This window comes from Fusarium tjaetaba (assembly GCF_013396195.1).
Source record: "Fusarium tjaetaba strain NRRL 66243 chromosome Unknown NRRL66243_c0000094, whole genome shotgun sequence".
Lineage (NCBI taxonomy): Eukaryota > Fungi > Ascomycota > Sordariomycetes > Hypocreales > Nectriaceae > Fusarium > Fusarium tjaetaba.
The window spans coordinates 66,801-81,097 of record NW_023501290.1 but is presented as its reverse complement, the minus strand read 5'-3'; the positions used below and the strand labels follow the sequence as shown (position 1 = coordinate 81,097).

At 49.1% G+C, this 14,297-nt stretch overlaps 5 protein-coding genes across 5 annotated transcripts; 3 read left to right on the top strand and 2 right to left on the bottom strand.

The window, feature by feature from the left end:
* Positions 1-1,409, bottom strand: FTJAE_5038 (uncharacterized protein; the record flags this gene model as incomplete). The annotated part of the gene is made up of 5 exons (XM_037351505.1): positions 1-423; positions 474-551; positions 915-1,124; positions 1,168-1,329; positions 1,383-1,409. 5 exons carry the CDS (start codon positions 1,407-1,409, stop codon positions 1-3), a joined length of 900 nt encoding a protein of 299 aa, XP_037207870.1.
* Positions 1,410-3,525: 2,116 nt separating this feature from the next.
* Positions 3,526-3,805, top strand: FTJAE_5037 (uncharacterized protein; the record flags this gene model as incomplete). The annotated part of the gene is made up of 2 exons (XM_037351504.1): positions 3,526-3,711; positions 3,764-3,805. 2 exons carry the CDS (start codon positions 3,526-3,528, stop codon positions 3,803-3,805), a joined length of 228 nt encoding a protein of 75 aa, XP_037207869.1.
* A 3,859-nt stretch (positions 3,806-7,664) lies between these two features.
* Positions 7,665-8,542, top strand: FTJAE_5036 (uncharacterized protein; the record flags this gene model as incomplete). Its single annotated transcript, XM_037351503.1, has 3 exons — positions 7,665-7,990; positions 8,045-8,168; positions 8,327-8,542. 3 exons carry the CDS (start codon positions 7,665-7,667, stop codon positions 8,540-8,542), a joined length of 666 nt encoding a protein of 221 aa, XP_037207868.1.
* Positions 8,543-8,790: 248 nt separating this feature from the next.
* On the top strand, positions 8,791-9,321 carry FTJAE_5035 (uncharacterized protein; the record flags this gene model as incomplete). Its single annotated transcript, XM_037351502.1, has 1 exon — positions 8,791-9,321. The coding sequence occupies one exon, from the start codon at positions 8,791-8,793 to the stop codon at positions 9,319-9,321; it is 531 nt and encodes a 176-aa protein (XP_037207867.1).
* A 4,131-nt stretch (positions 9,322-13,452) lies between these two features.
* FTJAE_5034 (histone demethylation 3d) lies at positions 13,453-13,827 on the bottom strand (the record flags this gene model as incomplete). Its single annotated transcript, XM_037351501.1, has 1 exon — positions 13,453-13,827. The coding sequence occupies one exon, from the start codon at positions 13,825-13,827 to the stop codon at positions 13,453-13,455; it is 375 nt and encodes a 124-aa protein (XP_037207866.1).
* Between the last annotated feature and the right edge of the window lie 470 nt (positions 13,828-14,297).

Genomic DNA, 14,297 nt, shown 5'->3' with positions numbered 1-14,297 from the left:
TCAACCAAGGCGACGCTCAAGCTTGTCTTTCTCAAAATAGCAGCGATCATTCGCGCTAATCCAAGCCTCAATGGACATCCCGGGTTCAATCTCAAGTTGATCCTCAACCTCAGCTTTAATCCGACTCCCACTCCCAAACCGAGCCTTGCGCAAAAGCTCATTCCCATCTTTCAAATTCTCAGCTGCCATTGACTCTAGTCGCATCACCTTGATCTCCAACGCAGACAAGCGTGACTCAAGGCTCGAGACAAGATGTTGATGACGCCTCTTCTCAGTTTCTAGGATCCCGACTCTGGCTTGGAGCATGTTTATATCGAGACCGACAGACCAATTACCCAGCTTGTGAGACGCGTGAAGAACCTTTGCGCATATCACCTCGTGGTTTAGGAGTCTGAGGTTCTGGAGGATAGGTGAAATTGCTTCCTGTAGATAATACATTAGTCGATACTGCAAGAATGTAGAGAGGAACGTACAGTGGTATCGCATGGGGTTTCTTTCTGAAACTTCTCCTGCAAATCATCAATAGACCGGAAAATAGTCATAGCTCTATCCTGTATATATGCGTTAGCGGGTTCAGTTCGTGTCAATAAAGCAAGTTGATCTGGCTGCGTTCTAATATCTTAACATCCAAACTGGAACGCCTGAGATGATGGGTGGACTCCATCGCAGGTCGCGCATAGAATCTCCCTTGACATCTATCCCTGGAACACGCTTCACAACACCCAAAGGCTTGTCTTTCCGATAGATGAACAACTTGATCAAGGTTTGTGACTTGGTTGCAGAGGGTTTGCATCATAAACACGCGGGACTCACAACATTGAAAGGGTCGCGTGGCTTCGGCCTTTTTGTTTTGTTCTATCGGGCATGGATTAGCATCTACGCGGGAAGCAACCAGCGACAGCCACAAGACTTACCGAGACGATATCCGAGTCCTCAGCAAAACGAACAGAGTGAGTCTGTTTTCTCCCCTTCATGCTAGGGAACTCGGTCGGGTCGGGGAGGGACTTGGGCTGCTTTGGCGGCTTGGGGAAATGCTCGAGGAAGCCCCAGGTGAATTGCAATTCTAGCTCGGATGACGGACCAGGCTTGAGAGACTTCTGTGCGGCCTCACGAAGATGCATTAGCTTGCCATGCAGATGATTCAGGAACTGGAAGAAGTACACTTACAACAGCAGTCTCAGAATACTCAGCAGAAAGATCGGTGAGAGTTTGTTTGTGGTTCTCAACAGTCATCTGCCCACCGGGGGATATGATGGAATTCTCGATCGATTTCTGATATGACTCCAATTCTGCGTCGGAGAACTCAGGCCATGGATCGTCAGTTTCGACCTGATAAAGAGATGTTAGTGTTAAATATTGGGTTTAACGACTAGATTACTCACGCTAGATGGTGTCGGAGGCTGGTCCATGGCGAGATTCTAGCACAACCAGCTGGGGTCCGTGGCTGTAGAATGCGACTGAGCCTACAATCCAGGAGCCAGCAGAATATTAGGCTTCCAAGCGAAGCCACTAAAAGAGAGATGAATGAAAAAAGAAAGAAGATAAAGCCAAATGCAGATGATTTTGTGAGAGGGAACAACACAAAGTTATCGCAGATGATCAGGGGATTTATCTACAACCTTGGAGCCTTGAACGCGAAAGGGAGTCATGTGTTTCCCATCAGCAGTGGCCCGCGACATTGCTTCTTTTCTCACCTAAGACCGGCAAGTTGCATATGCAATTTCCCCTCACTTGTCCATACCGTATGCCCTCCTCCATGGGATGAACGCTGGAAAGATGATGTTCCGAGTCGAGGCAAACGTAATGTTAGTTCTATACGGTGCCTACAGCTTGAGGAGATATGTAAGTAACTTAAGGATACTGCATTTAGGGGATGCAGTTCACAGCAAGTGCAGGTATCTAGATCGCCGGGAACAGATCTGAGTTTTTCTCCAGAGATCGTCAGCACCGCATACCCGGTTACATACTGTGCAAACACCCCGAGATCTGGGCCTGCTAAGCGCTGTGATAACGCAGCCTCCGACGAATCAGCGAGGGCGAAGCATATCCACAGCGCCCTCCCAGCACGTTTGCCCTTGCATCTGACGATCGGGGCCTTGAGATCTCCGAAGCGGCTGAAAGATGCGGGTGGAGATGAGATCAGCCACGAACAGGGGGGACAGACAGATAAGGCTGTAGAATGGAGCGAAGCTCTGTGCTGTGGATGCTCACCAGAGGAACGTTTCGCAATCATGGTTGAGAACATACGTCTCTGGCGTTTCGAACGATATACGACATGCAATGGTAGCATGAACAGCGCAGTACGAAAAAAGGATCACGATGTGATTCAGCAAACGTAAACTCTATGTCTGAAACAAGGACTTCATTAGCGCAACAGCCATGAGGAAATAAATTCCGGTGTTAGGGCTAGAGAAACGTGGCTTCGAAGATCTTGCCCAGCAGATCCCCTCATGTCTCAGTCCGGGTATTCGAGTTATACCCGTTATTCTATGTTTATGAGGCAACCGCACAGAGAGACCCTCACATGAGAAATTGGCTTCTCGTTGAGCGATTCGGCTCATGGAAAAAGTTAAAGACCACGGGTCAGGTTCGATGCCGACGAGGTAAACAACTGAGAGGCTTCTGGCTGGATTTTGGTGTCAGTTTAGCACAGCCGTTGCAATCGGCTCGGTCCGCCAATGTTTCGTAGTCTACACTATTCAGAGCTAGTTTAAACTAATTTTACCAAGTATCTCCAGCTTGATTCGCCTCCGCAGCATGGTCTCAGTCAGCTCACAACGAAACGGCAATGTGGAGCCATTTTGCCCATCAACTACAGTATGCATCTCAACCAATCCGCCTGAGACAATGCCCACGCTTATCGAACTATTGCATGTCATATTCAGCCAAATTTATGGCCGGTCGCTTGTAATGGTTTGTCCAGTATGAAGTGGCTTGGTTCAGTCGCTGACACCCCCAGAAAGCAGCGAGCAAAACGCCCATGTGAGGCGGAAGACGATCGACTTTACTAATATCCATAAGCGTAGGAAGGATACCTAATTCAACCGCCAGTAGAGTCGAGATTCAGAAGCCAACATTCTTCAAACGCAAGGCAGTCTTTCCAACAGGCAGTGTTGCAGCGTCCATGCAGCTTGCCGATTCCCCATGACATGATGTCATGGATGCCAACCAGTCCGATTCTACACCACGACCAAGATCAAGTTTAGCTTCGTCGCTTGGGCTTGCGCAAGCCTAATATCACTGTCGCTCACGCGCCTGCGATTTTGATAAAAGTGTTCATTTTTGAAGCCCTAGGCGCAACGCCAACAGGATCAGCAGCAGAAGACGAACAACCCTCGGCATCTCAAAGTACGACATGCTTCCCAGCTGCATTTGCCTCCGTTCATTATTCTTCGCCTTGCAGCAAACAATGATCAGCGAAATGCTAACATCTTGATAAAAGTCGCCGCCAAGCGTACCCAGCCCACAGGCTCGGCCATTCTATAAGCATTTAGTCGTGATCCTCTGAACCGCCCCCAGAACAGAATGGCAGAGAAGGGTAAGAAAGGAACTACCGAAAAAAACCAGCCTAGTATCGAGGACCTGGGTAAAATCTTCGACGAAATGGCTCAAGAACGCTTGGGACAGCGTGTTACGATATCACGAAGAAGGCAACGAAAGAAACGGGCACCATCGATCTGGGCCATGAATCCAGAGCACTTTAACATGCAGGTCAGTTTCTCAAGATTCGCGATCCATATCTACATTGACTCTTCCGAAACAGATGCTCACCCTGGAGCCGACACCTACCTCAGAGGATCGCTAACGAGGACTATTTGGTGTATGAATTCACGCGAGAGACCTCCCATGCTTCCGGAGAAGCAGGTTATACCCACGTTGCCACTTTTGAGCTATCTTATGGTCTTAGTGAAGGGACTACGCGATGCGAACAGCGCTGGCGAGATTATCCTACTTGGAAACGGCATAGAAGAGAGCCTACTTATTACATTGCGCGCTGGAAGGTCTGATTTAGTGATGAATGGAGAACTCAGTCACCAGATCGACTCTGATTGTGACCAATTCCCTTTCACATTGTCACCTACGAGATTCATGAGCAGCCTAGCAATCTCATCACGGGAGGGTTTTCTTTTTTATCGCTGATACTCTCTTGGTCCGTCGACGTGGCTGGCGTTCTGAGGTGGGTGTGCAGTCAGCTACACAAAGGAGATGAGGATAATGGTCAAGATACACACAGGCTACTAACGTAGCATCGTAGGTACTGAGGGAATATTTAGAAATCTATAAACTTCCCGATAACATAATATAATGCTTCATAAGCGTCTTCATCTTAACTCAAGCAACTTCTCCCATGAGTTCGCAGAATAGGAGCTGAATTGTCGTTCTCGCTTTTTGGCATCGCTTCCATTTTCCATTCTAGGCGAAAGGTCTTTACAGGGCCTCGTACTGTAACACAGTGGATCAATATGCCCCGTAACCCCCCGTGGGGCACAATTGATCTGCCCCTGCACCTAAAAATGTCCAGGTCAGGCGCAGGTTTTTTCTCCCCTCCACCTCTCTCCTCAACCGTCGCTTGATCCTTCACGCCAATCTTTAGGACTTGACCTCCGCGTTTAACAGCCCAGATTTTTCGGATCACCACCTACACTTTGACTGCGCAAGCACATTTTGAGTGAGCATGGCCAAACGTTGGATAATACCCGCGCTACGACGGCGTCCCGTCGAGCTGTTGGCGCGACTCTCTCATCCGACCGAACCTTGGTAAGTTCCTCGCGTTAACATCCTCCCGCCGAGAAGCGCGTGTAAGAGTCTGCGGCACATGTTGCTTCACAGTAGCTAACCATTCCTGACTCTTTACAGCAGTTGATGAACCATAGAAACACACCAAGGACCGCCGCCCCAAGCGCCCGAACCCGAACCACCGCTCATTCGAGGAGGGCCTTGGCCGCAACAATCACCGCCCCGCGCGCGTGCGCAATTACTTGCCTTAGTAGCCGACCCCCCGATAATACTAGGCCGACCAAAGTATATGCCATCTTCCGTCGAGTCCAGAACCACAGCAATACACCAAAAGCTCCTTGCCAACCTGCCAAGGACCCGAGAATCCTACGCGTTAAACCAACAAATCCTGAACAGTCTCGAGCGCGACACGCCCTACGGTACTCAGCCGGCATCTTCGCTTCACTTCCGCGACAAGTGTTAGATTGAGGGCCCCTAAAGTTGCTTGCAAGAACCGAGTCTCGTACCCCCAAGGTCCCAGCGACGCGAACCTCAACCGCATCGAGTATCGAAGAGTTAACACCCCAATAATGCTTTTTGGACCAACGCATATGCCATCTTCGCCATGCCCAGACTTACAGCGACAGAAGCTTGTTGAGAGCCTGCGAAAGACCGAGGAATCTCGCACTTGTGAACCACCTAATACAAGTCGGTGCCCGCTGCACTTCAACGTCGTTTCACCCGCTTCGCCCAGGAGGAACCCAAGCTCCTTTCTAAAGAAGCGACCCCCGACCCGTCCATATCTGCAACCGGCTTTGCATCAACTCAAGTGCTCAAAATAAATTGCTCTCCGCAACTGCTCGCGCTTCATGGCCTTACGTCTCTCCCTTTCCAGCCTCCACAAGGCTGACGAACAAGGCCACCGTTGACTCAGTTCCTCAACCCCTCTCGGCCTCTACGAAATTTACTAGCTGGCCCCGCTGTAGGCATCGCGTATGAAACTTACCAAGACTAGCAGCTCCAATCTAAGAAGTTGTCCAGCGTTTGGCAGCTTTCTCGTTGGCTCATCGTATCAGTAGTAATAATCGTACACTAGGTAATTTAGAAGTGACTCCGAAAACAGCTTTGGTGACGAAAAGAAGAAAAATTTCTGAGAGGTCAAAAGGATATGTCACAGAGCGTTCTATCGGTCGGGCAGACTGATCAACAGTGACGAGTCCGGACATCTTATCTGTACATGATGCCTCTGGAGGGATAATACATGTGGTTGTCTCTGGTGTTGTGCTCACGCTCATATAATATCTTAACAGCAAGATTAGTGGTCACAATATGTAGGTCTTGTAATAAGGCATGGCATGCTTTTCGACGGTGACATGTCTGGAACTGCAATGCTACTGCGGCTGCCAGACATGCCCTCCAGTATAAACAAACCCTCCACATTGCAAATTCGAAAAGCCGAATGATCTTTATTGTTTAAAAATGAGTCCTACTTGATAGAAATGCCAAATTGGAAGATAGGTACAGCAACCGAGATCCACTGGTAGTTTCGTCAGGCTGGACCTACAGGTAGAACCTCACAATCATACCACTCCATTACAACAAGAACAAGGGTAGCAATCGATCCAATATTACATCCTCCACGTAGCTTCTACCGGAGATTTCTTTACTTACAGAAACTAAAATTGAGTGTTGATACGAGAACAGCCGCGACATTACTTCTGTCCTCAACGGCGATATCTAGAAGTGAGCCGAGTCTCCACAGAACACCCTTTCCCAATTCAAGCTTGGTGTAGCCTCCCTGGAACAAATACTGCCCCTTTTGGGCATCTTGGACATTGTGATTGGCAGCTGGTCAAGACATCCATCGCTTAAGGTTCAGTCTCCCCGCATCACATCATCCGCTAGGCGATGATCGCGTTTGTGGACGGGATGCTGATGACCCAGACAATACCTTGACAATTTGCGAGTTCGAGCTCTACTCCAGGACAGATCTGCTCGCACCTCGATGCGGAGCAGACCCAGGAACAAGCGGCTGCAATCAGACCAACAGAGGATTGTGACCGCTTCACGAACCGACATGACCAATTGAAAAGTGAACTCAGCGATAGACATACTCGAGCCATGAAGCTCCTTGCCCTTGACCATAAGATATTGGAGCTAGTTTGGTTGATCACAGTTTGAGAACGATGTATATCTAACCCTATTTCCGGGCCCTGGACAAGTGGTGCTTCACCTTAAGGCCATCGAATTCGATGTCATTAACCCCAGGAGTTCGGTCACGGTGCAAATGCGGGGCCGACAAGATACAATGTCTATTCAACAGTCGTCAGCCTGACATGGCCTGAGGACTTGTTCGGCCATAGCTGAGAGTTGGGTGCTTGGTTAGACTTCAGGTGTACTGTTCATGTCCTTTGGGAACTTTGAAGACTCGTCAACGCAAGCCTGGTCTTGCTTGAGGTGCTGAGGGGGAGAGATGGCATTTTGGCTGCACCAGAGACAGCTTGTATTGAAACAGTTGGGGATATGAAGGCAGGGGAATGAATGGCGTCGTTAGTCCTTGAACAGTTCTTTTGCTTGTAATTGACTGATGAGTTATTTAAGCGGCAGTATCTAGTGGATGAAAGAAAACGCAGGATCTTGATCCTAAACTGAAAAGAGAATTGTATAATTTGGCATAAATTGGGATATACTTTACTAAATTCATTTCAACTCCTGTATTAAGGTCTGATGTTCTCTTGCTCCCCGATAAGTATTTGGTGACCGATGACCATAGCAGAGAAGCGCTGTGAAACAGTGGAGGCCCGTTGCTTTGGCGCATCCCGCCTGCTGTTGGTGGTTCACTCAGGCCCTGTAGCACTGGCGCAGGTACCAAAACTCGGTGGCACCTTACCAAGAATTGTGCTTGTTCTCTTGGGCATCATGCTTTCCATTCCTTTACGGAGCAAGCAATGTTGTTCTGGGAAGTCGTGCGTACGTCATCAGATCGAAGCGACCCTAGACTTCTCGTCCAACTTCTTCACAACACTCATCCCACTCTGCCTCACAACCTCTTCACACGCACATCGCAACAAACCATCGCGGCATCTCCCCTTCAACAAGCCTGCCCTTTCTTCCTTTATCAACTCGCACAAGAATTTCGAATTTGCAACCCCACGCGGGTGGGAGACAGTGTGCGGCGGGCTCTCGAGTGCACCGCACACTCTTCACTCGAGAGCTCGTCATTTGTCCTTATCAACAAGCGGGACAATGGCGGTACCCGAGTACCGCGACGAAGGTGAGTCAACCCCAGAACGATGAAAGGATTGTACTTGACCACTAACATTTGTAGTTTCCATCACCTCTCGATAGCGAACCCCCATCTTGCTTCCATTTCCAACTCGTCGCATCATTCTCAGCAAGAAGAATCCGACCAAGAGCAGCGACACGGGATATCAACTACTGAGAATCCGCATGTTCTCGCCAGGATCACTGTTATCCATTGCAATCATGCTTGGCCAATACCCAAACACTAAAAGTTGGCAAGTCAATGGCGGTACCCGAGTAGCGCGACCAAGGTAAGCCTACAGAATGGCCATACTCCCTGGAACTTGAAGATGACTGACAGTCACAGTCGCTATCACACTCACAATCGCCGCCCCTCGCCCAGCTTCTCATTCCCAACTCGTCGCAGCTTTCTCAGCAAGAACCCGACCAGAAGCACCACCACACAATATCATGTTCACCCGAGAGTCTGCATATTCTCGTCGGGGCCAGCACAGTTCCTCAGTATCGCAATGAAGGTAAGCCAACAGAGCGATCATACTCCCTGAACCTTGATGATCACTGACAGTCACAGTCACCATCACACTCTGGATAGCTGGCCGCCCCCCGCCCAGCTTCTCATTTCCAACTCATCACATCTTTCTCAGCAGAAGAATTCGACGGCGAGCATCACGTCATCATCTTGACAAGGAATTGGATCAGATCAAACTGTGCGGGGCAGATACCTAGATTAGTTCACGTATCCAATAAGACGCCATTTCATCATCTTGCCTCGAGAGTCCTCATATTTGACGGCATCGACAAGCGATCAAAATGGCGGTACCCGAGTGCATTCATCACAGCCTCCCACCATCAACCATCTTCGTCCTCGCCCTCGCTTTCACCTTACCCGCACCATTGTCAGACTACTTCCTCCTCTTCCCCTTAACGTTATTCAGCAACTACTTCGCTCGGAATGCCCTGCCAACCACAAACTCGTCTGCCTTCATACAGGACTGTCGCCTGACTGACCACTGGACTAGCTCCGACCTCACCTCCACAAAACCTCACCCAAAGACGAACACCACCAGACCAAGATACATAACGTCCTCTGACGAAAACGAATATGCAGCCAAGGACTTGGCACAACCCTGGAAAGCATCGTGCCCTGTGAAGCAAGAAGCGTCCCCAATCGAGCGTGACGATAACGATATTGCTGCCAGGGCCAACATCGATCGGCACACCCATCACAAGACAAACACCTCCCTCCACCACCAACAAGTCCCACAAGGGGCGAGTCACCGCCATGCAATTGAAGCACAAGGTGCAGACTGCGAGAACATACTGCAAGCCGTTTCTCCTTGAAAGCCTTGAGAGGTTGAAGAAGGGTCTCCAAGAGATTTGCCAGAAGACAGTTCCGCTTCTCAACTGCTTGTAGTAGCACGTCAGTATCTCACTACCTCAAGTTTGATGGTTTCTTGCTAAAATAGGTCCAGTTCCCTGATAGCAACAAAGTCAACCTTGCTTCTGCGGCCCCAAGGCGAGACAAATACCTGGCATTCAATCTCATCGACGACATCTGTATCCGAACGAAGAAGTGCGAGGAGTTACGTAGAGAGGAGTGTTCTTGGAACTGTGACGTCCATCTCGAACTCGTCTGTCCGAAAAAACCCAGGTCTAGCTTACGATATTCCTGACCCTGGTATGGTCCCTCCCTCCCTAGCTCTCCACAATCAGACATAATCAAGAAGCAGTAGGATATCCGTCATTGTGCAGTCCAGGCTTGCAAGATGGGCTCTGTGGATGACGGTCGCTGTCCAGTCCTATTAGTTCTTGGGTCAAATGCACGACAAAATTTTGGAGGGTTGATTTGATAAACAATTATAGTGGGAATCTGGTGATCTGAATAAGGCTATGCCTGAATCGTGGGTAGGATAATAATCTGTATCTTATTACTTATATCCCGATCCCAGATGGTCATCACTCGAGCTGAGAATAAAGGCCTAGAGATAATCGAAGCAAGGAATAAGACACAGGCGTCCAAGAACACGAATTGTGTTGGATCTCATAACTTGAAGCATATACGCCATCGCCATATCCATCGAGACCAAGGCGATGGCCGAGGAACCACAGCCATCGAACAGCCAGGGTTACTGGCACTCTACACAATAATACTACACAATGGCGGAGCTTATAGTAGGTCAAAGACTGTCACTCTCTCTTTCACGTTGAATCCCTCCCCTCTAGAATCATCAAGTGGCATAGTCGAGAGCTTCATCGCAACAGGCCGGCTATTCCCTTTCGCAGCCTTCCATTTGCTACTAGCATTGCTCGAACTCATCTCCAGGTCTACAAGTTGTTGATGCATTACGCTTCGTTCGTGTGCGTTTAGCAACGCATTCTTAGCCTTGGTATTTTGTGGTGCTTGGTTTGTAGATAGATGTTTATTTGAGAAGATGGTCCCGTCTTCTCGGTCGTATTGAAGTCTGCATCACCGAGTCTGGTCTCGGTCATCGCTTATCCTCCTGGGGAGATGACTTCTGTTCTTCATGAGCTTTCACTTAAAATTGGCGTCAATATATCCAACTTAAACTTATTGCATTTGATAGCTTTTGCTACAGTCTTGAACGTAGAGAGGGCTCTTCGGTGTACAGCTCTATTGGTTTGGTTGAGGCGGTGGCGGGCTGTTGGTTTAATTGAATGTGCTAAGCTCCAGTGGATATGCCCTGTAGCCCACTGAAGCCAAACGACTGCACCTCGAGAAATCGGATCCAACCTTGAGAAATTGATTACCAACCTGCAAACATAAGGTCTGGAACCATTTGCGAGGGGTTGATTTGCCTACGCTGACAGTTGGTGGCCTGTCTCTGTAAGGTTGAGCTCTCACAGGTTTGTTGACGCCGTCGATCCGATCCAGCAACCTTTACCCCGACGCTCAGCGATATTTCACACTCTGCATGTTTGATCTCTCATCGCCGAGCGCATCGTCTCCGCGACTCAAGCCTATCATCTTCGTCATGAACTCTCAGAACGCCTCGCTGAATTTGTGTTAGCCTGTCACGTCACCAAGCTTGAAGCTTGAGGTGTTTACACAGCCGGCGAAACATTACGCTATCCTCTCGCACGCAACTACACTTCAACGACCGTCGCGTCTTCGATCAGCGCAAACGCGTTGCTGAGGACGAGCGTTTATACATAATTTGTCTTCAAGAAAACCTCATGATTGCATCCCTCCTGTCTCCTCTGTCTCCGCCATCTGCGTCGTGCAACACGGCCTGCTTGTCCTTCGCTTCCTCCATCCTTGCCCGCCCAGTTAACATCTTTGCTGGAATGGTATAAACGCATGAGATACTTTCTGGCCTGGCTTTTGGATCACAACAAGGCTCGCTGGCCGAAGCTGCCTGGGTCATGAGCAGAGTTCTTATGGCAACCGTCCTCATTTGAGCAATTCCAACAACAGCACTGGAATCACCATCCCTTGGAACGCAGTAGAAGAGCTTGTCTGGGTTATAAACGTCGCGGGACGTCAGTTCACCTATAGTTATGAAGCTCAAGTCCTCGCTAAACTGGGTCAGCAGCAGCAGATATTCTTGATCAGTCCCTCGTATACCAACAACCAAGCCAGGGTCGCCCGATCGTCATGCCTGCCCGGCTCTTCTCGCAAGTTCAAAACACCCATGCCAACCAAGTTAACTACCTATATTCTGCGCTGAACCTTGGAGATTTGACGAGGCCCTCTACGCATATTGGCCGGGCCTTCGTTGGTTTGGAGGGTAGAAACGCGTAGAATTCCTTAACTGATGCTCTTACGGTGGTTTCTCGGCCAAGTCACCATAAGCTTCAGCAGGAACAACCTGCGGGTGTTGTAATATCGTTACTGGCTTCAGCCGTTGTGTACCCCTTAGCAGCATGTCAGATTGACTTCTCCAATTGAGTCGCACTGCCGCCGCTTTGAAATGTCTGACATTAGCATCCCAATCCATCTTACGCAGATGAACCGCAAATGCCAACGGTGTAGTATTGCCAGATTTCCCAGGCCACTGAAACTCCTCAGACTCCTCGCTCGCCAAACTCCCATGAGTCTAATGTTGATGATGCGGCTATTGAAAGACTCGTGAAGGACATACCGTGAGGAGAGTGGTGGTGCTAGCCGAGGAGGAGAGGTGCATCAACGAGTCGACATTTTCCGCGGGCAGATTCTGAACTACGAGACGGCCACTATTCAGCGACCGGGAGGTTCAATACTCTTGCCGTCTCAATTAACCCTCATGTATGCCCCTGGGTTTTGTCTTCGACGACTCCATGGATCTGATGCAGACTACGCGGTGCATACAGGGTCAATTAGTTCAGGGTTCTCATGATCTTAGAGTCCGCTTCAGTCCGAATACCACTATACAAAGGCTTCTGGGTCTTTTTAAAGAGCCATATCCTTGATCAGGCAATCATAGAGCTCTATTGTTTAAAGACAGGACAAAATCCCATTCACTCAGCCCCCTTTAATCCCAGCTTTGCCCAGATTGGTAACTCGTCTCTTTCCTCAAAGAAGACCTCAAGTAACAGAAAGCTAGCTCCTCGATCTCAGTACTTGGACTTTACTAAAGGCCTGAGCCTAGGCTGCCTCGACTTATCTACACACTCCCAACACCAACCAGAGCTTGGCCTCAAGCATATTGTGGTCGCAAGCGAGCTAATGAGAGAAAGCTTCCATTTGGGCCTTCAGGACATTGACCCTGAGATTGACCACTACATCAGCTGCGCAGGGAATCGTGTGCATTTTGGCAACAGCTTTTAGAATCCCCCGCACAACAGTCTTGACAGCATTCGGTCCTGGGGACATTGGTAATCTGATGGAAACACTCGAGTACTATTTGAAAGTCATAAACTTGCTGCCACAGGGGGGCCATCACAGTAAGGGCATCAAGCGAGACTCGCCTTGCCTCGTCAGAGTCATGTGAAATTCGCCATACTTGTCACCATCTACACCAAGAAACCCTGCTTAATCATGAAGCTTGAGATCATGTCAATGCTATGAAGTGGACTTCGCTTCAGCAGACAACTGACCAGAAGAAGTATTCTTTGGAACTAATACTGACAGCCAAGCGTTGCTTTTGTTTCTCCAGTTTTGGTCTGTGACGGCAGAGCAACTGTACGCCATTACCCCTTCTCTGTCCCTCAATTTATGTCTCTTACCTGCAAGCTAACAATCACGCATATATTCTTTTAGCAAACATCAGGTCTCAGCGACACTGTGCGCTGTTTCTTCTTGTGTAGAGATAAAGTAGAAACTACTTATTCTTTGGGACCAACTTCTATCCATTAAGAAATCTCTGACAACTCTGCACTCAAGGGCTCATTCTTAGGTTCCTTGTGTCGCATCGCCTTTGCACTTGAGTTATCTTCGTCATGAAGTGTTTTTCGTTTCGTAGCCTTCTGGGATTTATTGTTCACAATCTCAATATGGAAATCTGCGCTCAAGTAGAGAGAAGCAAGGCTGCATTAGGTCTGACACCAGCAGAGGGGATTCTGCGCGTCAAAGAAGCTCGGTGTATCTAATTTGCTGGTGTAGTTGATAGAGAGAGAGCGCGAATCTTGGATAGTGATGACTTGGTAATGCTGTTTGCGCTTCTTGAAGATGAGATCTCCTACTCGTTGAACAAGTATTGTGAACCGCTCGCCTGCTCCGTCGAGTTGCCTAGGTCTGAAGATACTCAGATGGCGCACCCACTGATCGCAGCACTTGCCCTTCGGAGGAACGTCGGGAATCGTATCGCGGACACACATCTCTGTGTATCTCGTATCAACAAGCAGAAACGCCTTCATCCCAGCAAATCCCACATTCACTGATCCGAAATTGGCATCCTCTTGATGCATTGCAGTCCCCAACCTCGGCCACCTGCAGTGCGCGTAAGGCTTAAGCCCTTGTGAGCTCCTGAGCCTCAGCGAGTCTTCCAGTATAAAGAGGGCAGAGATCCCACAGGGGAGTTTATGACTCCCGCGTGGTAGGGGGTAGAACGTTCGGGCTTTGATGAAGCATCATAATATAAGAGCTACTTCTCCTTCAGTTCTGCGGTGGTTCACGCCCTGGAAACCAGACTGATAGAAAAATTGCTCCTCGTTGGTTGTTCTCATCCAGATATGATCTCTGGAGTTAACTGTGATGATGTTTCTGTTGACGTCTCTGCCATTTCTCGGTTCCAGATTCCACGTGTCTACTGGGCGGTACTTCATGGCTTCTACCAAGCCCGATAACGGTGCCTTTTGGATCTGATCAGTGTCAGAGGCGAGGGCGTCTATTGTGGCGGCGAGATTCCCTCCTAGCTGCCGTAGCTACAAGATTGATA